Source organism: Scyliorhinus torazame, chromosome 7 (assembly GCF_047496885.1).
Source record: "Scyliorhinus torazame isolate Kashiwa2021f chromosome 7, sScyTor2.1, whole genome shotgun sequence".
Classification (NCBI taxonomy): Eukaryota; Metazoa; Chordata; class Chondrichthyes; order Carcharhiniformes; family Scyliorhinidae; genus Scyliorhinus; species Scyliorhinus torazame.
In genome coordinates, this window is record NC_092713.1 from 91,163,302 (window position 1) to 91,186,558 (window position 23,257).

The following is a 23,257-nucleotide window of genomic DNA, read 5'->3' on the forward strand; positions in this document are numbered from 1 at the left end:
GGAGCTGGAGTAGGAACTTTAGCCTCCTGAGCCTGAACACCTTCAATGTGATCATGGCTGATCCCATCCTGGCATCAACTCCATAGTCCTGCCCGTTCTCCATAAGCCTTCATCTCTGGAAGCAAGCCCACCTGTTCAGCTGCCCCATGCAGATTTTCACATTTCCGCTACCCATTGGGCAAAATTCCCTCTAAAAAAGCTACCTCTTGCTCCAACCCTGAACTCTAAGCCTCTCCACTAATAGCAGAGGTACTTTTGAGTACCTTGGCAAAGAAATTTGACAAACACTGGTAGGATGTGTCAGAGGACCTCAGAAAATCAATGGAGACGGCCTTGGTCCCCATCCGAGGGGCTCTGGAGAAGACCAAAGAAATGGCGAAAGCCTCTGGAGCCACAATAAAAGATATGTAAGTGGCCCTTTCAAGACACAGGGATCAGATTGCCTCACTCGAAGCAGAGATGTCTTTGATGGCCGAAGTGAATAAATCGTTGAAGGCCAAGGTAAATGATTTAGAGAATCGGTCCAGGAGACAAAACATTCGAATTGCGAGGCTGCAAGGCCCAACACTCACGGAGTATCCTACCCATTCATTACAAACTCCCCAATCTTGTTTCTTCTTCTGAACTGCACCACCTCCCACTTGTCAGGGTTAAATAACTTCTGCCACTGCTCTGCCCATCTGACCAACCCATCTATATCTTTCTGTAACCTACGGCACTCTTTTTCACTATTAACTGCCCTACCAATCTTGGTGTCATCTGCAAACTTCTCATGTTCTCCTCTATATCACATGTACACACATATGTACATCCAACTGCACTTCCTTCCACAGACATGGTCACATTATCAAAATGTTCTGTCAAATTTGTTAGACATGACCTCCCTCTGACAAAGCCATGCCAACTATCCCCAATCAACCCACGTTTTTCCAAGTGGAGATTAATTCTCTCTTCACAATTTTCTCCAATAGTTACCCTACCACTGACAAGAGACTCACCGGTCTGTAATTCCATGGTTGATCTCTAATAATAATAATCTATATTAGTGTCACAAGTCGGCTTACATTAACACTGCAATGAAGTTGCTGTGAAAATCCCCTTGTCGCCACATTTTGCTGCCTGTTTGGGTACAGAGGGAGAATTCAGAATGTTCAATTCACCTAACAAGTACATCTCTCCGGACTTGTGGAAGGAAACCCATGCAGACATGGGGAGAAAATGCAGACTCCGCACAGACAGTGACCCAAGTCGGGAATTGAACCCAGGTCCCTGGCGCTGTGAAGCAAGTGTTACCGTGCCACCATACTCTACTACCCCTTTTGAAAAGTGGAACATCCATTAGTTGTTCTCCAGTCCTCTGCCACAGATTGCTTCGACATTTCCCCTATAAAAGGAAAATGTTAGACCTGTACTCTCCCCATTTCCTTTTTGAATGCCCTCCATTGCTCTGCTGTAGATTTTTCCAGTCAAATTTGGCCAGAGTAAAACAGTTTTGCACTTCATCTTTTTCCTTGTCCATAACAAACTTGAACCATACGGTGTTGTGCTCCCTATCACTAAAATGTTCCCCCACTTCCACGTGGAACACATGTCCATTTTCCTTCCCCAGAACCAGATCCAGCACTGCTCCATCTCTTGTTCGGCCATCTACATTGATGCAAAAAACTCCCCCGAATACATTTCAAAAAATCCACCCCCCTCAACCCTTTACACCATGGACTATCCCAATTCAGGTTGAGGAAGCTGAAATCCCCTAGTAGAATTCTTACACACCTCAGTAAATTGTCTACATTTCTGCTCCCCTATTTCACATTGACTCTTTGGGGGCCAATAACACACACGCAGTAATGTCACTGACCCCTTTGTATTCCTAAATTCTACGCTTTAAGCGTCATTTGAAGATCCTTCCAAGATATAATCACTCCTCATTGCAGTAATTGATTCCTTCCCCACCCCTCCCCCAACAATCCACACTCTTGCTCCTTCCTCCAACAACCCACTCTTCCTCCCCCTCCAACAACAACCCACAATCTTTCCACCCCCCCACTCTTCCCCCCCTCCTCCAACAACCCCACACTTCCCCCTCCCCCCATGCTCCAACAACCCATTCTCCACCCCCCCTCCAACAACTGATTTCTTAATTAATGGTGCAATACCACCTCCCTTTTTACACAGCTGACTATGCAGCCTATACCCCCGAGTGTTAAGTTGTCAGTCCTGCCCTTCCTTTAACCATGTCTGTGAAGCCTGTAGGGTCAGGGATGTTTAGTATTTCTCTGACTCCCTGCATTGAGGGGTTTTATTTCATTGAATCCCTACTGTGCAGAAGGGAGCTGTTCGGCCCATCAAGTCTGCACCGACCCTCTGAATAAGCACCCTACCCAGGCTCCCTATCCCCATAATCCCACGCAACCTGCACATCTTTGGACTGTGGGAAAAAACCAACACAGACACAGGAGAAAGTGCAAACTCCACAGAGTTACCAGAGGCCGGAATTGAACCCGGGTCCTTGGCACTGTGAGGCAGCAGTGCTAACCACTGTGCCATCATGCCGCCCTGTTTCTTCATCGTCTAAACCATACCAATGCCAGCATAACTAAAACATCAAATGAGTTGGGAGGCTGGGGAGGAAGGAGCAAATTGGATACGCAGCTTTATGTTGAAGGGACGTGGGGTAGACAAACAAACCTTCCTCCAGACCTTAGATGAACTTTAAAAGTAAATATCAAATTAGAAGTAGCAAGTGTCAGTAAACTTTCTAAAATTCTAGGTTACTTTAAATTAGTCAAGAACAGATTAGTAAACTTTGTGCAGGTGGTGCCTATCTGCACAATCTCTTGTCACTGCTGTTTTATAACACTTTTTCACCATAATTCTTGGAACAAATTATACAAAGTTGAATATTTACTTTCACAATTTGCTGGAGAAAAGTTGCAACTGATGTTAAATCATCTCGGGTTTAATTTTTTTAAAATTGTGAATGTAATGATCTCTTCATGCAGGTCAAAATAAAGTATTCTGCAACTGCTCCATGTACCAGTGAACAAGACTGCCAAATGATTTATTTTCTCAGTTTTAACCCCATCGACACCCACCCATCTCTTTCAAGTTGGAATTCTTTTCCACCAAGTGGCAAATTCAACAGCAAACTCGTTATAATTCTTCAATCTAATATTTTTAAATCAATGAATGGACAAGAAGGCCAACTTAACTGTCTGAACAAACCTTTGGCTGCCGAAAGAAAGCATAGCTATAGTCAGGTTATCAAAATACAGGAATCACAATCCCAGATACAATAGCACTTCGCAAAAATATTTGGGTACACATACTGCAAATCGAGTTGAAAAGCTTGTTTAACTATGTCAAATTGTTTAAATGTGGCAAACAAAGCAAGTATGTTAAATAAACATGAACAAATGTGATTCAGCTTCCTGCCAAGGAGACACAAAAATAAAACTGTATTTGTGTCTTAGTGTATTAATGGGTGCAATTCGGTCCCGAGCCCTACAGGCTAAGAAGGTTTGAGGTGTGAATCCCATTCTTTGAAGTTAGCCAGTTTTTTAGTAATTGGATTGGATTTGTTTATAGTCACGTGTATCGAGGTACAGTGAAAAGTATTTTTCTGCGCAGCTCAACAGATTAAAGTACATGGGAAGAAAAGGGAAGAAACAAAAATACATAATAGGGCAACACAAGGTATACAATGTAACTACATAAGCACCGGCATCAGATGAAGCATACAGGGTGTAGTGTTAATGAGGTCAGTCCATAAGAGGGTCATTTAGGAGTCTGGTAACAGTGGGGAAGAAGCTTGTTTGAGTCTGTTCATGCGTGTTCTCAGATTTCTGTATCTCCTGCCCGATGGAAGAAGTTGGAAGAGTAAGTAAGCCGGGTGGGAGGGGTCTTTGATTATGCAGCCCTCTTTCCCCAGGCAGCGGGAGGTGTAAATGGAGTCAATGGATGGGAAGCAGGTTTGTGTGATGGACTGGGCGGTGTTCACGACTCTCTGAAGTTTCTTGCGGTCCTGGGCCAAGCAGTTGCCATACCAGGTTGTGATGCAGCCCGATAGGATGCTTTCTATGGTGCACCTGTAAAAGTTGGTAAGGGTTAATGTGGATATGCTGAATTTCCTTAGTTTCCTGAGGAAGTATAGGTGCTGTTGTGCTTGCTTGGTGGTAGCGTCGACGTGGGTGGACCAGGACAGATTTTTGGAGATGTGCACCCCTAGGAATTTGAAACTGCTAACCATCTCCACCGTGGCCAGGTTGATGCTGACAGGGGTGTGTACCAGTACTTTGCTCCCTGAAGTCAATGACCAGCTCTTTAGTTTTGCTGGCATTGAGGGAGAGATTGTTGTCGCTATATCACTCCACTAGGTTCTCCATCTCCCACCTGTATTCTGACTAGTCTTTATTCGAGATTCGGCCCACTATGGTTGTATCGTCAGCAAACTTGTACATGGAGTTGGAACCAAATTTTGCCATGTAGTCGTGTGTGTACAGGGAGTAGAGTAGGGTGCTAAGTACGCAGCCTTGCGGGGCCCCGGTATTGAGGACTTTTGTGGAGGAGGTGTTGTTGTTCATTCTTACTGAATGTGGTCTGTTGGTCAGAAAATCGAGGATCCAGTTGCAGAGTGGGGAGCCAAGTCCTAGGTCTTGGAGCTTTGATATGAGCTTGGCTGGGATTATGGTGTTGAAGGCGGAGCTGTAATCAATAAATGTCTGATGTAGGAGTCCTGGTTGTCGAGATGCTCTAGGGATGAGTGTAGGGCCAGGGAAATGGCATCTGCTGTGGACCGGTTGCGATGGTATGCGAATTGCAGTGGATCAAGATGTTCTGGGAGTGTGGAGGTGATGCGCTTCATGATCAACCTCTCGAAGCACTTCATTACGACTGAAATCAGGGTCATGGGACGGTAGTCATTGAGACATGTTGCCTGGTTATAATGCTACAACTGGCCTTGTAGGAAGGGACCAGGCTTCATGAACAAAAGCAGATCTCAAATTCCATTTTCAAAAAGGGAAAATGGATTCAATTCGACATTGCTTCTCCCCAAATAGATCCAGTTTGTCAGAAGAGAACTAAACTATCCAGATGAGCAAGTTTCCAGCTTCGGCCTCTGATCTATGCAGGGTTCACTATGCCAGAAATAATAATAATAATAATCTTTATTATTGTCACAAGTGGGCAATTAACACTGCAATGAAGTTACTGTGAAAATCCTCTCGCCTCCACACTCTGGCACCTATTTGGGTACACAGAGGGCGAATTCAGAATGTCTAAATTACCTAACAGCATGTCTTTCAGGATTTGTGGGAGGAAAGAGGAAACCCTGGGAGACATGGGGACAACGTGCAGACTCCGCACAGATAGTGACCCAAGCCAGGAATCGAACCTGGGACCCTGGCGCTAGTGCTAACCACTGTGCTACTGTGGTCACTCCTTAGGAGACATTACAAACTCAGCTGTACCTACAGCTACTTCAAATGGTTGCCTAGCAATTTCTGCTGCGAGTGGCATGCAAGTTCATGTCAACTAAAGATTAGCTTCAGCTTTGCAAAGTGCTCATAATGAAAAATAGCACACCAACGTGCAATGGTTAAGCGTTATTAAAGATTAGGTGCTGCAGGAGCATGTAGAGCTCACTCACTGGTTCCATGTGAAAGAGAGGAGAAGGGTGATGTTGGGGTGGAGGGGGGGGGAAACAAAAGTTACAAATTCCTCTGACAAATGTGGTCAAGAACAAAAGGTTTACAGGTCCAAGAAAACAGGCTTTAAAGAAAAAATAATAAATAATAGTAGAGCAAAGCAGGTTCAACACAAATCAAGAACTAGCTTTTCATCAATTGTCTGGTACTTGTGCCACATTCCTGATGGCTTTAAATGTCAAAAAGGTCCCACATTTGTAATATAAATTACATCTAAACCACCAACCTGGGAAAATAACCTTCTCTACTCGAGGGTCTTTCTCCAAAAATTGGGCTACGACCAATGCATTCTTGAAGTGTTGATTCATTCGAAGGGCTAAAGTCTTCAAACCACGGTTACACAGGTAGCAGTCAAATGGTGATGGAACTGCACCAATAGCTACAACACAATTAACATTTCAATTAAAAGAGGATCTTTAAGCCATATTTTGGACTAAGTTATTTATTTGAATACTAGGTGTACAAAACATGGCCCTCGATATGAAGTATATAAAAGCATACCAAATGCCCGACATTTTCCACATTTCCGCTCCTGTCCCATGATAAGAACTGCACACAATACTTTGGAGGGCGAACTAAGATTCTGTGCACATGTAGCATTACCTCCATGCTTTGTTTTCTACTTCTCTCTAAAATGAGCCCAGTAATCGGCTGCACTCGTCATAGCACATGAAGATGTGACTAAACACATTGCTACTTTTAATGATGTATGCATTGATATTTCCAAAGCTCTGCGTTGGTCAACTATATTTAGTTTCTTACCTTCCAAGGAATAAATAGCCCCCTTATTTCCTTTACTTGGCTACACTGGATTTCATTTGCCATTTATCTGTTCACTTTGCAGTCATATTTGCGTCTTCCTGTATTTTGCTAGTCAATCTCAATGCCAGTTCTACCCGACCACCCCCTGTTTTAACACCATAGTTCGAATAATGTATCAAAGTATTTTGGTACGTGGTGAACAGATGTCCATAACTTTTAACTGACCTCAGTTAGGCTTTTAAATGAAAACAGAGGCAAAATATTTACTCAATATCCCATATAGTTATTTTGTTCAATATCCCTGAACAATTTCCATGGACCCACGGTGGGATGAGTCAATTTGTCTTTTACACATTGGGTATTGTTTTTTCTATGATATTGAAGGCAGGGTGGAGGTGGGTAATGTTAAATTTATACAAGACCGTACTACTCGGATGCTCTTTAAGAATTTCATCCAGGTGGTCCTTTTTCCTGCCACAGTCCAAAGATGTGCAGGGTTAGGTGGATTGGCCATGCTAAATTACCCCTTTAGTGTCCAATGGTTAGGTGCGGTTAAGGGGATAGGGTGGGGGAGTGGACATAGGTTAGGGTGCTCTTCCGGAGCATCGGTGCAGACTCAATGGGCCTATTCTATGAAAACCATGTAGAAGCAGTTGGATTCCTCAGGCAGCATTGTTCCTGGCTGGTTACTGGTTACTGCAAGTCATTCAACAGTAGGGAATGGAGACCTTATTCCACGTCCCAGAAGGAGAAGGTTTTGGGAAGTAGTTTTAGCTTCCAGTTTCAGTCCCATCAAATTACATTGGATTGGATTTGTTTATTGTCACGTGTACCGAGGTACAGTGAAAAGTATTTTTCTGCGAGCAGCTCAACAGATCATTAAGTACATGAAAAGAAAAGGAAATAAAAGAAAATACATCATAGGGCATCCTCTCCACCGCATTTTATTTGGCTGCAAGCAAAGAGCATGGATGTTGATTTCTTCAGAATCGGAATCCCAAGAAATTACCAAAAAGGATCAAGCCTCACAACCAGGAGTAGAGATAGGGAATAAATAACATATTTCCTTAGGATTGTTGGCAGACTGTATATAACCCTGATTCTTGCCTCATCATCCCATGCCATAAATTTAAGATCATGGCTGAATTTCTCAATATAACTTTAGCTGGGTAAATCTAAAGGCTGTCTGTTAAATGGCAGATGTTTACACAGTAAAATTCAAAAATTATACACCTGTCAAGTAATCTTAAAACTTTAAGGACTATGATGCGGAAAGTATGAAACTGAAAGCATGTCAATTTGGAAATTACCCTAAGCAATTAAGTCAACCCAATGACTTGCGGTTTTAACTACAACTTGCCAGACTGAGACATTTGTGTATTTCACAGTAGAACAATACAGTAGAACTACAACTTGCCCTATGGTAAGAGCAGCAGTTATCATAAGCAATGCCATAAAACTTATTATACAACATAACGTTCAGAGAGTTGTAAATGATCACCATTTTGCAAGAATTTCAATCTTTCGTAGAGATCATCTCGATTCAGAGAAGCCAAGCCCATGACTACATCACTGTGCCCTGGAAATATTTAAAAAAAAAGTGTTGATTTTGTTTCCGGTCACGTGCACACACTGGTAGAGATTTCACTGAAATAATTTTAAAAACTTGGTGTAAACTGCTTTGACCTAAAGATTTAGCAAGTTAACAGCAGCTTGTTACAAGGCATGGGAACACCATCACCTGCAAGTTTCCTTTCAGGCCACAGCCCATCCTTACTTAAAACTACATCATCATTCCTCCACTGTTACTGGGTCAAAATCCTGGAACTCCCTCCCTAAAAGCATTGTGGTGCGCTTACACCACATGGATAGCAGCTGCTCAAGACAGTGCACCACCACCTTCTCAAGGGCAATTAGGAATGGGCTTCAAATGCTACCCTAGCCAGTAATGCCCACATCCTGTGAAAAGAGAACAGAAAAAAAACCAGAAAAATACAGAAGTCCACTGCAAAATCTTAATATCAAAAGGAAACATGTACTGAGAAGGTGTTCGATTTACATTTTGCAAGAAATTTTCCTCTGTGTTGTCCATAATCAGTTCAAAGGGTTGCAGGAGAGCAATTAGGTTACTGGACCATTAATTCAAGCAGACTGGACAATTAATCCAAACTCCACTTTAGCAATTTGAGAATTTGAATTCAGTCTCAACATTTCAAAAAGCTGTTGGAGTCATAAGAGCTCCAAATAGTTCACTAAATATCCTTTAGGGAAGGAAACTACTGGTCTTACCTGCCCTTTGAACAAGTCCAAAGTGGCTGATTGATTGATTGCCCTCTGAAGTGGTCCAGAAAAATCAACCAATCAATTCTATCAAAGTTGGACCATGTCGGCTTTGGCCTAGGCACTACATCAGGAAAGGACTTGTTCACAACTGTAGCCCAGTTCACTCTATATAAAAGTCTTTCCCATTGCTATCTGGGAAGTAGTGCCAAAGTTTAGAAATGTGCCCGACAAACGAGACAACCAACAGCCCAGACTCTATTCACCATTTCTAGTAGAACAGCACATCCAAGTTAGTGGCAAGGCAGAACCAGCTTGGTGAAAATTCCAGTAGTTTTGGGGAGTTGGATGCAGAAAGGGTTGAGCCAATAGTTGTTGCCCAAAAAGAAGTGCATGGATGCTTGGTGCGAACAGTGAATGTGAAATACTTCCCACTCAGGTTAAGCAGTACCAAGGAGATTGATCCCTCAAGACCCCAGTGTTATATTACAGAGGTGCAATATATATGCCACTCATTTGTTTTGCTGAATTATACTTAACTTGACGATAAACAGTCGAAGTCTTCCAGTTGATGACAAATTATTTATTGAGTGACAAAATAATATACTTGTGAGTTCTTCACTTTAATACTTTGACCAGTAATAGAATTAACTAAGATTAAATTAAATTAACAACGAATATAATACACTACACTCGGAGCTGGTCACGTCTATCATCTAGCTGCAATACACATGAAGAGGAGGAGAGAGAGCAGGAAACTGCTTATACAATCCCCATTGCTGTCATCATCTAGTGATCATCTGATTACATGATTAGTCAGTACATTTACATATACAGAGATCACTACACCCTGCATAATCTAAGTGATTGGCAATTTTACTTGTAGAAAGAAGTAAATCTGGTAAAGCACAAGTGATGTGGATGAGACTATAGGGTTTGAGAGAATGTGTTACTTGCTTTGATGCATTTTGGAGAGATGTTGGGATATTCAAATGGGTTGGGGAAAGTAATGAGCATTAAAAACGGAAATGGAAAAGAGGCCAACATTCTGGCCTTTGCCTCCCTGGTAGCCCAGAGACGGGTCCTTTTAATGTGGAGGGACTCAAAGCTCCAGAGTGTGGAAACGTGACATGGCTGGCTTTCTCAAACTGGAGAATATAAAGTTTGCCTTAAGAGGGTCAATGGTTGGGTTCACCCAGAGGTGGCAGCCATTCGTCGACTTTCTCGGGGAAAATTAAAATGTCAGCAGAAGCAGCATTCTGAAGGGTGGGGGGGGGGGGGGGGGGGGGTTCGGTGCAATATGGTTAAGGGATGTACAGAAGGGGATGGGTGGGAAATATCTATTTTACTATGTTGTTGTTTATGTTGTTATTATTTCGTTTGTTATGGTTATAAAAATTTTGCAAATACTTCAATAAAAATATATATATATTTTTTAAAACGGAAATGGAGGGGTTTTCCCAAGTGCTTGATACTAAGACCATAAGACATAGGAACAGAATTAGACCACTCGGCCCATCGAGTCTGCTCTGCCATTCAATTATGGCTGATATTTTTTTCATGCCCATTCTCCTGCCTTCTCCCCGTAATCCCTGATCCCCTTATTAATCAAGAACGTATCCATCTCTGTCTTAAAGACACTCAGTGATTTGGCCGCCACAGCCTTCTGCAGCAATGAATTCCAAGTTCACCACCCTCTGGCTAAAGAAATTCCACCTCATCTCTGTTTTAATCGAGCGTCCCTTTAGTCTGAGATTGTGTCCTCTGGTTCTAGTTTTTCCTACAAGTGGAAACATCCTCTCCACATCCACCCTATCCAGGCCTCGCAGTATCCTGTAAGTTTCAATAAGATTCCTCTTCATCCTTCTAAACTCCAACGAGCACAGACCCAGAATCCTCAACCGTTCCTCATACAACAAGCTCTTCATTCCAGGGATCATTCTTGTGAACCTCCTCTGGACCCTTCCCAAAGCCAGCACATCTTTCCTTCGATATGGGGCCCAAAACTGCTCAGAATATTCCAAATGGGGTCTGACCAGAGCCTTATACAGCCTCAGAAGTACATCCCTGGTCTTGTATTCTAGCCCTTTTGACATGAATGCTAACATTGCATTTGCCTTCCTAACTGACAACTGAACCTGCACGCTAACCTTAAGAAAATCTTGAACAAGGCCTTCCCAAGTCCCTTTGTGCTTCTGATTTCCTAAGCATTTCCCCATTTAGAAAACAGTCTATGCTGAAATTCCTCGTTCCAAAGTGCAGAACCTCACACTTTTCCACATTGTATTTCATCTGCCACTTCATTGCCCACTCTCCTTGCCTGTCCAAATCCTTCTGCAGCCAAATGCTACCTGTCCCTCTACAGTTCTTTGTATTATCTGCAAACTTAACAACAGTGCCTTCAGTTCCTTCTTCCAGATAGTTAATGTATATTGTAAAACGTTGCGACACCTGAGGCACACCACTAGTCACCGGCTGCCATCCTGAAAAATACCCCGTTTCCCAATTCTCTGCCTTCTGCCAGTCAGCCAAACCTCTATCCATGCCAGGATCGTACCCTTAACACCATGGGCTCTTATTATGCAGCACCTTGTCAAAGGCCTTCTGGAAATCTAAATAAATCATGTCCATTGGTTCTCCTTTGTCTAACTTCCTTGTTACCTCCTCAAAGAACGAAGACATGACCTCCCTTTGACAAAGCCGTGCTGACTCAATCCTATTTTATCATGCACTTCCAAGTACTCCGCAATCTCATCTTTAGTAATGCACTCTAAAATCTTACCAGTGACTGAAGTCAGGCTAACCGGCCTATAATTTCCTGTCTTCTGCCTCCCTTCCTTCTTAAACAGCAGTGTTACATTAGCCATTTTCCAGTCCTCTGGGACCCTCCCTGCCTCTAGTGATCCCTGCAAGATCACCACCAGTGCCTCCACAATCTCCTCAGCTATCTGGTTTAGAACCCTGGGATGTAGTCCATCTGGTCCAGGTGATTTATCCACCTCAGACCTTTCAGTTTCCCCAGAACCTTTTCCTTAGTGATGGCCACTACACTCACCTCTGCCCCCTGATTCGTCTGGAGCTCTGGCATCTTGCTGGTGTCTTCCATCGTGAAGACTGATGCAAAGTAACTATTCAGTTCCTCTGCCATTTCTTTGTTTCCTATTATTACTTCTCCAGTGGTCCAATGTCTATTTTTGCTTCTCTCTTACCTTTTATATATTGAAAAAAACTTTTCCTATCTTCTCTTATATTACTGGATAGCTTGCACTCATATTTAATCTTCTCTCCCCTTATTGCTTTTTTAGTTGTCCCCCTGTCACTTTTAAAGGATTCCCAATCCTTTGGCTTCCCACTAATCCTTGCCACTTTGTACGCTTTTTCTTTTGCTTTCATGCTGTCCTTGACTTCTCTCATCAACCATGTATGCCTTGTCCTCCCCTTAGCATGTTTCCTCCTCCTTGGGATGAATTTCTGTTGTGCTTATCGAATAACCACCCAAAACTCCTGCCATTGCTGTTCCACTGTCTTCCCTGCTAGGCTTCTTTTCCAATCAACTCTGGCCAGCTCCTCACGCATGTCTTTGTAGTTACCCTTATTTAATTGTAATACGGTTAGAACGGATTCCAGCTTCTCCCTCTCAAACTGCAGGCTAAATTCTATCATACTGTGGTCACTGCTCCCTAAAAGATTCCTTCACCTTAAGATCCCTAATCAAATCTGCCCCATTACACATCAAGTCCAGAATTGCCTGATCCCTAGTGGGCTCTACCACAAACTGCTCCAAAAAAACCCATTTCTTAAACATTCCACAAATTCCTTTTCTTGGGATCCACTACCAACCTGATTTTCCCAATCCACCTGCATATTGAGGTCCCCCATGATTATTGTAATATTGCCTTTTTTACATGCTTTTTCTATCTCCCAATTTATTTTCTGTCCCACATCCTGACTACTACTAGGGATCCTGTACATACTCCCACCCGGGTCTTTTTACCTTTGCGATTCCTCAACTCTACCCTCAGAGATTCTATGCCTTCTGATCCTATATCGTTCCTTGCTGGTAGAAAGAAAAAAGCAATGCATAATTGGCAAATGGAACACAGTACTTCAGGGGCTTGAAGCGGTGCGTTTGGGGGGGGGGGGGGGGGGGGGGAGAAAAAGAGAGAGAGAGAGAGAGAGAGAGAGAGAGAGATTATGGATCTGTGGACTAGTTAGATTTTCATTTGAGTGTATGAAAAAATAATCAACTGAAATTGAAAGAGAATTAAACTGGGACTGGCACTCGTGTACAAATGATAATGGGAGAGAATACAGGGGGCAGAATTCTCCAATCCTGCGGCAGAGTGCCCACGCCGTCGTAAACGCTGTAGCCTTTTACGACAGTGTGAACAGGCCGCTCCCATGTCTAATTCTGGCCCCCACGGCACTGGAGCGGTTTGCGACGCTCCAGCATCAGATCCCGGCGTGAACTGTGCGCTGCGGGATCCGCGCATGCACAGTTGTGCCGGCGCCAACGAGGGCATGTGCAGTGGTGCTGGCACCAACACGCGCAGTGGCCTCCTTCAACGCACCGGCCCCGACGCAACATGGTGCAGGGCTACAGGGGCCACGCGTAGGAAAGGAGGCCCCCAGCCACAGAGGCCGGCCCGCCGATCGGTGGGTCCCGATTGAGGGCCAGGCCACTTTGGAGGCCTCCCCCCCCCCCCGGGGGTCAGACACCCCCCCCCCCCCCCCCCCCACAGGTCGCCACCCAACCCTTACACACCGAGGTCCCGCCGGTTCAGAGCAGGTTAGAACGGCACTGGCGGGACTCCTACGGCTGCTCAGCCCATCCGGGCCGGAGAATAGGCCGGCTGGCCGCGTAAAGCGGCCCGCGCCGCGGCAACCACACCGGCGCCAATTGTCCGCACTGCAGAGAATCGCATGCCAGCGTCGGGGCGGTGCGGCCCGTTTGCAGGGATTCTCCGGCCCGGCGCGAGGCTGGGAGAATCCCGCCCAGGAGATTTGAAAAAAAAATTTTTTTTTTTTTTTTTTTTTTAAAAAGCAGATACATGAAGAAAAGTGGTTTCACAAACAAGATGGGATGCAAGGGGGAAGAAAAGGTTAAAGGAGGTCTGGGAGAGGAGGTCTGGGAGAGTTAGGTCAGCAATTGGGAGAACAACATCTGCATGGAAGAGAAAGATTTCAGAACAAGAATTAAACTGAGCACATGGGGCACAACATGGATTTTAAGAGCAGAGATGTGAAAGGAATTTAAAGAAAAAAAATCAAAACAAGAGATACAACTGGGAAGTACATGGTTGGAGAGAACTGTATACAACGTATAAAAATAGTACAACAAAACTGCGACCGACATTTAACAAAGTCACAAAGCAGAACTGGCAGCCATAAAGTTGAAAATATGGCACTGGATCACAAATATTTAACAAAATAGAAAGGAACTCAAAAGCTCAGCATTTTTTTTTATTGAAAGATGAAAAGGTCTGAGGGTGATATTTTTTGAAGTTATACTTATTCATATAAATGCAACAATTGGCAGCTGAAACTGGAGGCAGGGTGGAAGAAACAAGAAATAGACAAAGAAATTCTTCTGGAAATCATAGCAATTCAAATCATTACAAACACATTAAGCAGATCAATATGTTACATCAGAATTTCACGACATGATTTTTTAAAGATGTCAGACATTACAACACTAAGCAGCAAATATAATAATCCCAAAAGCTCTCACCATTCATGTATTTTGTCGCCGAATACATACAGATGTCAGCACCAAGGGCCAAAGGACGCTAAAAAGAAGAGAATAATTATTCCTGCGGCAACATCAATATATCATCTTGCAAATCCATATTGTGAACCATCAACTTAAATGTAATTTAAAACTGGATTATTCAGTTCATACCCTATTCAAAGCATGGTTTTCCAAACTATTAAAAGGAAGGTGAAACACTCATATTGGAGCATTAAGGTTGCACTAAGCACAACTGTAAACACACAATTTGTGGCATAAATCTCCCATACCGGTGATTCTGCACAACATTTATAATGAGAGCAGCTGACAATAAAAATACTAAAACAAAAACACTGAAGTGTCTTGTTTTGCTATCCTTTCTCTTCTACTGCCCAATGTGCGCACTTGGCATGGTGAAGAATTTGACCTCTTTCTGGAGTAAAGGCATCCTCTGGTACGTCACAAAATGGGTATTTTAAAATCTGTAATTGAAACAAAACATGCTACAGGCGATTTGAATCCACGACCTTGAGTCTACCTTCAGGTGTTTACCGGGGGACACGATAGCAGTGGGTAGCACAGTTGCTGCACAGCTCCAGGGTCCCAGGTTAGATTCCCGGTTTGGGCCACTGACTGTGTGGAGTTTGCACTTTCTCCCAGTGTCTGCGTGGGTTTCCTCCGGGTGCTCCGGTTTCCTCCCACCGTCCAAAAACGTGCAGGTTAGGTGGATTGGTCATGCTAAATTGCCCTTAGGAGGGCAGCACGGTGGTGCAATGGGTAAGCCTCACACACTGAGGTCCCAGGTTCGATCCCGACTCTGGGTCACTGTCTGTGCAGAGTTTACGTATTCTCCCCGTGCTTGCATGGGTTTTGCCCCCACAACCCAAAAGATGTGCAGGTTAGGTGGATTAGCCATGCTAAATTGTCCCTTAATTGGAAAAAATGAATTGGGTACTCGAAATATATATATTTAAAAAAATATATATATATCTTTTTTTTAATAAAATAAATTGCCCTTGGTGTCCAAAAAGCTTAGGTGGGGTCACTGGGTTACGTAATCACATGGATAGGGTGGAGGTGTGGACCTTGGGTAGGTGCTCTTTCCAAGGGCCAGTGCAGATTCGATGGGCCGAATGGCCTCCTTCTCCATTGTAAATTCTATGTATCTACACATGCACTTCCAGCTAACTATCAAGAAGTATGAAACAAGACTAATTTCTGCATCTTGACCCATGGGCACAAACTCCGTCATTGCCCACCTATTACCAGCTACTAATTCAACATAGGGTAGGAATCATAGATCTTTCCGGCCCCACTACCCCATCAATTTAGTCATAATGTGTACTACTGCCTCTTGGCGCATTCCCCTCCTCCTAAAACAAATGACAGTGATAGCTTAACCCTTCAGATCTGAGCCTTTACTAGAGGGGACTTGACTGCAGTGGCTGTACTTTGTTAGCTTTACAAATGAATGATTATCCACACCGTTTATGCAGACGGATACACAGAATGTACATAAACAATTGATCATGTGGCCTCATTGACAAGAGCTGAAACACCCAGAATATATTGACATATAGCTGGCTGCAGAGATAGAAAATTAAACAAGGGCGAGACTTCTGCAGTAATATTTATTAATTAAAAAGAACCAAGTGAGTCGGAGTTTAAATATTGGGTTCTAACTAATGTTAACGTGGAATCTACTTTGTATGTGATGCCCAACCACTCTCAGCAAAAACATCTTAGAACCAAAGTTACCAGAGTTATACGTTAATGAGGCATTTTAACATTGCATCTGAAATTGGAAAATTAGATAGGACAAACAAAAATGAAGACACCAGCAAGTAAGCCCAGCTGTTACTCTACTATGGTGTTCCTTCAGAGGATGTACTGCTTTGAAAGCATTAGGTCAGAACATCCACGGAGTGGCAATCACCGCTGGATTGCTGCTCCAATCCTTTTTACTGACCAAGGTCCAGAGCTGCACATTGTGGGGTGTTGTGGGGGGGGGGGGGGGGGGGGGGGGGGGTCAATACCAGAAATTAGAAGTTGTTTTAATTGTACCTTTTCCTGAGTAACTAGTCTGCTAAGAGAATCTGAACCAGCCAAATTCTCCAATTTAACTTCGAGGAATGGAAGTGATTTGTTCCAGCCTTAAAAAGAGAAAATACTGGTAGTAATAGAAATGAACAAAGTGGCATACACTGCACTGGAAGCAGTTTCAGAGAGTAATGTTCTAAAGTCAGTTGGTCTGAAGGAGGTCTTGTGGCACAGTGGACACTCACACACACCACTATTCCCCAAAAGGGAAAAAGTGTGGTGTGATGATTCGCTAAAAAAACATTGGTCTGAATACAAAGATATTTTTAAAATAAATTTAGAGTACTCAATTCATTTTTCTCCAATTCAGAGGCAATTTATCGTGGCCAGTCCACCTACCCTCCACATCTTTTGGGTTGTGGTGGTGAAACCCACGCAATCACGGGGAGAATGTGCAAACTCCACACGGGCAGTGGCCCAGGGCCGGGATCGAACCTGGGACCTCAGCAAACCACTGCGCTGCCCTACAAAGACTTAAGAAATATTGGAGAAATTAGTTTGGGTTATTACAGTCAAGCGTTCCACCAAAAGCTTGGCAAGAAAGAGAAAAGATTGTCTCATCGTGGAGACAAAGGCTGGCCATACATGGGGATGTGCTGGAGTAGCATGAAGCAAATAGCTGAGTACCAAAAAAGTATCAATAGTGTCAACCCTCCACAAGGGCACTCTTACCCACCCCCCCACCAATCCCAGTCATCCTCCAACACCCCCCCCCAATCCCCATCTAACCTATACATCCCTGGACACTGAGGGGCAATTTAGCATGGCTGATCAGCCTTACCTGCATATCTTTGGACTTTGGGAGGAAACCAGAGTGGACACGGGGAGAATATATAAACTCCACACAAACACAGTGACCAAATGTCAGAATTGAACTCGGGTCCCTGGCACTGAGGGGCAGGGGAGTGCTAGCCACTGTGCCATCAATATGCTTGCTTATCCACTGTATCCACCTGCCCTGCTACCTTAAGGGACCAGTGTACATGCACACAAAAGATGCCTCGGACTCGGTTTTCCAGGGTCCTGTTGTTCATCATGTATTCCCTTGCCTTGTTTTTCCTGCCCAAGTGCATCATCACACTCTTATCCAGATTGAATTCCATTTACCATTGATCACTCGGTTTAGATCCTCCTGAAATTTATGGCCATCCTCCTCACTGTTTACCACCTCACCAATTTTCGTACCACCTTCGAACTTACTGATCAACCCTCCTACATTCCTGTCTAAATCATTTATATAAACCACAAACTATAAGGGCAACAATACTGATTCCCCCACTGGACACAGGCACCTAGTCAGAAAAACACCTCTCAACCATCACCCTCTGCTTCCTGCCACTCAGCCATTTCTGGATCCAATTTGCCAAATTTCCTTGGATCCCACAGGCTCTTACCTTCGCTATCAGTCTCCCATGTGGAACCTTATCAAAAGCCTTGCTGAAGTCCAAGTAGACGGTGTCAAATGAATTGCTCTCATCTACACACCTGGTCCAATCAAGTTGGTCAGACATGATCTCCCCTTAACAAAGCCATGCTTATTGTTCGATTAATCCCAGCCTCTCCAAATGCAAATTCATTTGGTGTCTCAGAATTTCTTCTAATAGTTTCCCCACCACTATGGATAGACAGGCCTGCAGTTTCCTGGTTTATCCCTGACTCAATAATGGTACCACATTGGCTATCCTCCAGTCCTCTGGCACCTCTCCTGTGGCCAGAGATGAATTAAACATTATTGCCAGGGCCTCTGCTATTTTCTTCCTTGCCTCACTTAGCAGCCTGGGATACATTTCATCCGGCCCTGGAGACTAAGCCTGCCAGGCCATTCAAAACATCCTCTCGGTCTATGTTAATTTCTTTAATTTTATCACAGTCCCTTCTGTCCTTCCCCATGTTTTCTATACCCACACTGGCCCATTCACTAGTGAACACCTACAGAAAGTATTCATTTAAATCCCTACCTACATCCCCCAGCTCCACATACAAATTACCACTGTGGTCCTTAATGGGGCCTACTCATTCCCTGGTTATCCTTCTACCATTAACCTTTCATGTGCCCTTTTTGCTCTCTTAATTTCCTTTCTAAGTTCACTCTTGCACATGCTATATGTCTCTAAGGGTGCTGCTGTTTTGAACCTTCAAGATCTGCCATAAGCTTCCCTTTATATTTCATCCAATGCTGTAAACCTTGGCTCCAACCTTTACCCTTGAACGTACATATAATCCCCTGAATATTTGTACTGTGTACAAATTGAATAATTTCAAATGAACAGAAGCTGTAAAATTTGAAATATGTAAAACTTTATAGCCACACAATGTTTTGTGGAATGTGCAGTTAGCATAATGGTGCAATAGCAGTAGAATGATGCAACTTCATTGTTCCATGTCAGAGAGCATGAACTACATACTCCCTTCGATATGAATACAGGACATAGCAATTATACTGAGCTTAGTACAATTAGATGTGTAAAAAGAAGCATAAGCAAAGAAAGTGATATTCCAATGAAAATAAATTAACCCGTGGCGGATATTTAAAAATGCATTCTGAATTTTTTAAAATTTGATTTAGCACTCCTACCTGGAAATAGGCAGACATGAAAGTGTTATCCACTACCAGAATGATGTCTCCATGTTTGTGTACAGTTTCTGCACAAGCTTTGATGTCTGTGACACTCATCATAGGGTTAGTAGGAGTCTCAATCCAGACAAGCTGTGTAAGGAAACAAACTGATTAGACATGGGGGTTTCGCCAAAGAAGAGTTACAATGGAAGTGAGAATAAAGTAGTTACAGGCTGTTGGTTACTAAAAAGGTCTTGAAAAAAATCTAAATGGATTTTACATTGGTGGATCTTCCTACCAGAATACTGAGCCTTGGATGCCGGGGGGGCAGTAGGGATTTGCTTAACTGATCAGTTACTGTGATTATCTACCATATCCAGCTCAGTCCTGCCTTCCAGATCTGCCTCCTAATGATCATCTCCCAGTGTTCCAGCTCAGTCTCTTCATAGTCTTTTGAGTAAAACAGTTAAACTAACTTAACAAATGGAGGGTCAACTTGGAAAAAACAGCCCCTTAAAGTGATTTGTGACGAGCAAAAACAAATCATAAAGGCAACCTTAAACATCAAATGTGACAAAGGGGGCCATTAAAACATCCCAGTCCCGATGACGCACGTATGGGAATAGGCGTGGAAGTGCTCTGGCACCATTCACTTATAATCCATCATTTATCCAGATTATCCGGGTTTCATCTGCCTAATCCTTGCATTGTTATTATGTCCCTGGAAGACTTCTGAATGAGTTTTGGTAAGAACATGCCAAAAATTAGCAAGAAATCCAGTGATAAAGAGACGCAGTCAGATTCAATGTGGTGCTCAACGAGGCACTCTTGGAGACAGTGAAAATGATGACTGCTGACATTATCCTGGTTATTGACCAGATGCTTGGTGTGCTGACACAAAACCAATGCGCTCAAGAGGCAGAGTTGCAGAATACTAATACGCAAGAGAATCTGGAACGTCGAGCATGTGACTTCCTTGGCGGAAGCTAGAATTCAATCCTTGGAAAGCCAGCATTGTGGCTTGTCGGAAATCCTAGAGGGCTTGGAGAAGAGGTCTGAGAAAAAATATCTATGCATCAGTCTGCCTGAAGGAGTGGAGGGTAAGGTTCCTATCAAGTTCTTTGAAAAATGGCTACCACATTTTCTTAAGCTGCATGTAAAGGCTGGGTGTTTCTAGTTGGACAGGGTGCACTATATCCTGCCATGAAGGCCAATGGACAATCTTCGTCCCAAGCCTATAATCATTCACTTCCACAATTTTAAGGATTGCCAAAAGGTCCTGGAGACAGCAAGGCATGGTGGGACCTGGCTCTTTGAGGGAGCGAGGAATTCCTTCTATCGGGACTTTTCAGCGACGACGCAGATACAGCATCGAGGCTTCAATAGAGTTTGATGGCAACTCAAGGCGGCTGGAGTGAATGTTATGCTTTATCCTGCAAACTTGAAAGTTATATCTGACAACTCCGCAAAGTTTTCGATAATCTGGCCTTCATTTAGACCATGAGGGTCAAGGATTTGGATTGATGTTCTGCAATTTGGATTAACTCAAAAGATTCGGACTCCTTTCCCAATCATAGTGTTGTTTATCTGAATTTGTTCCATCTTATCCTGGTTAAGGAGGGGATGTGAATTTGAACACTGTATGGAATGTTGTCTTCTTCTCCTGGAGTGTTTCAGAGACTTTTCCTAACTTATTAACTTATGGGCTCAGTCATGGTAGATGTGTTGTGACGGATGCATGAGAAGTGATTGAGTTAGTTAGGATTGTATTCGTTGGAGTTCAGAAGAATGAGGGGAGGGGTGCACTGGTATCTCATAGAAATCTATAAAGTTCTAACACCATTAGACAGGGTAGATGCAGGAAGGATGTTCCCGATGGTGGGATTGCCACAGTCTGAGGATACAGGGTAGACCATTTAGGACAGAGATTAGGAGAAATTTCTTCGTCCAAAAAGTGGTTGGCCTGTGGAATTCAGTATCACAGGAAGTAGTTGAAGCCAAAACATTTTGTTTTCAAGAAGGAGTTAGGTACAGCACTTGGGGCAAAGTGGATCAGGGGAGGTGGGGCAGGGGGGGGAAAAGAGGCAGGATTAGGATATTGAGTTAGATGATCAGCTATGATCATAATAAATGGTGGAGTAGACTCGGCCAAATGGCCTCCACTCCTGCTTTCTATGTTAATCCTGATTAATAAGAACACCCCATTGAAGGCAGAGAGACTTGTGCTAAGGACAAGTTGGTCCATATGTGATCATTAGGGGTACGGTGCATGGAGACAGTGTCCCGATAATGAATGTTTATGGTGCCCGGATTACTCTCCGGAGTTTAGCATCAAGGCTTTTCTGGACTCAGCAGAGTTGGCTTCAGCACCTCGAAAAAGACTTTGGAAGTTGGAATTTACCCAACAAACCTTCAAAACCAGCGAACTTCCTCTCTATAAACATGTCTGCTCCAACCCCACCTCCCCCCCCCCCATGACCTGAATGACGAGTCCAAGACCACCGGAACAAAGTGATCATTTCTGCAGATTGGGGCTAAAATTGACCTGGTGCCCAGCTTCAAATGCTGCCTGAACTGTCTCCACCACCAGGCTTGAAGTAAACTTTGCAGAGAAAACCGAAGCGGAGCTGAAACCAAGGACCTCAAACTAGTACTCCTAAAAGCACTCAACTCCATCAGCCCCCATATGGAATCAGGATCCTTAAGCCACCCTTGTACTTCCTCAATGTTCGCTGCCCAATATCAAAATAACAAATTAGGTAGCACTAGGCCTCCCGACTACCTCTACCCCTGCAGAAACGTCCTACGAACCAGTGGGGTCTTGCCCACTCAGATAAAGGCAGATATCATTTTACACACCTTCACAAACAAAGATTTGGGAAGGAAAACTGGTAGAGACTGAAACAAAAATAGTCCACTGTGTCTAACCTGCCTCAAAGATCTCAAACAGATACCGCATTCCACCCTATCAGCACCTTTTCAGCATCCAAGGAAATAATCACCTCTGGCCCAGGGACTTGAGGGGGACAAAATAATATTAAGTAGTCGCCGTATGTTGGCTGAGAGCGGTCTTCCCTTCATAAACCCAGTCCTTTCCTCCTATCATCCCCAGAAGGTAGGGATCCAAGCCAAAACCTTTGCCAGTGGCTTAGTATCTGCATTCAATAATGAAATAGAGATCTACAACCCTTACTGTCGGATACATATCCTTTACAAGATCGACGACCGACCCCTGGAGACATGGAATCACTAAACATATTTAACAACAACGGGATCAGGCTTCTTGTTAAATTCAATCACGAATCCATCTGGGCCCAGAGCCTTACCTGACTGCATTAAACCCATGCATTTAATGATGTCCTCCGGGCTCAATGGGATCGCCAAAACCTCTCTTCGCACTCATTCGACTACAAACCATCCAAACAGTCTGTGATGGGCAACCTATCCTCCGGGAGCGCAGAGTAATAAAATCAGTGCTAAAAGGTCTCAAAATCCTCATTGACCTTTCCTGGGCAGGGATCAACCTGTATCATCTCCTGGTAGGCAGCCTACTGCCTCAGCTGGTACACTAACAGGCGACTGGCCTTCTCCATATTCATAAAACATCCCCCTAGAGCATCACAGCTGGTGCACATGCCTTGCCCATTGAGAGCAGCCCAAAATCCCATCTGTAATTTCTTCCTGCTCGCCACAACCTCAGGTGTCAGGGTAAGTGTTTACTGGCGGTCCACCTCAAGGATAGAATCCACCAATCTCTGCCTCGCCACCCTTTCACTCTTGTGCCTAATAGGAGATTATCTCCCCCCTAATGACTACCTTCAGAGCCTCCCACAACGTGAAAGATAAGAGATAGTCTCCCTCCTATTAAAATCAATGAAGATACGCTCTCCAGAATCCCTTGTACCAACAACATCACATCCAGCCTCCTTGGGAGGTGCTGAATGGGACATAAAGGTTAATGGTGCCTTTTCCACTGCCGAAGGATTCAAGGACTTCGGTATCAATCTGTCCAGTGCACAATTAAAGTTTCTTTCCCCCCCACCTCCCTCCAGTACACAATCAGCTGGTGCGATTCCAGATTGTGAATTAAAGCCAACAACTTATTGAAAGGGCAGCACG

At 43.8% G+C, this 23,257-nt stretch overlaps 1 protein-coding gene across 1 annotated transcript in view; it reads right to left on the minus strand.

The window, feature by feature from the left end:
* LOC140426371 (cystathionine gamma-lyase-like) overlaps positions 1–23,257 on the minus strand; it is a 60,326-nt gene that overhangs the window by 17,803 nt on the left and 19,266 nt on the right. Inside the window, exons 7-10 of the mRNA XM_072511041.1 lie at positions 19,157–19,288; positions 14,482–14,539; positions 7,972–8,049; positions 5,935–6,087 (exon numbers count right to left, since the gene is read on the minus strand). Coding sequence (XP_072367142.1) covers positions 5,935–6,087; positions 7,972–8,049; positions 14,482–14,539; positions 19,157–19,288 — 421 coding nt within the window. The remainder of the gene's footprint in view (positions 1–5,934; positions 6,088–7,971; positions 8,050–14,481; positions 14,540–19,156; positions 19,289–23,257) is intronic.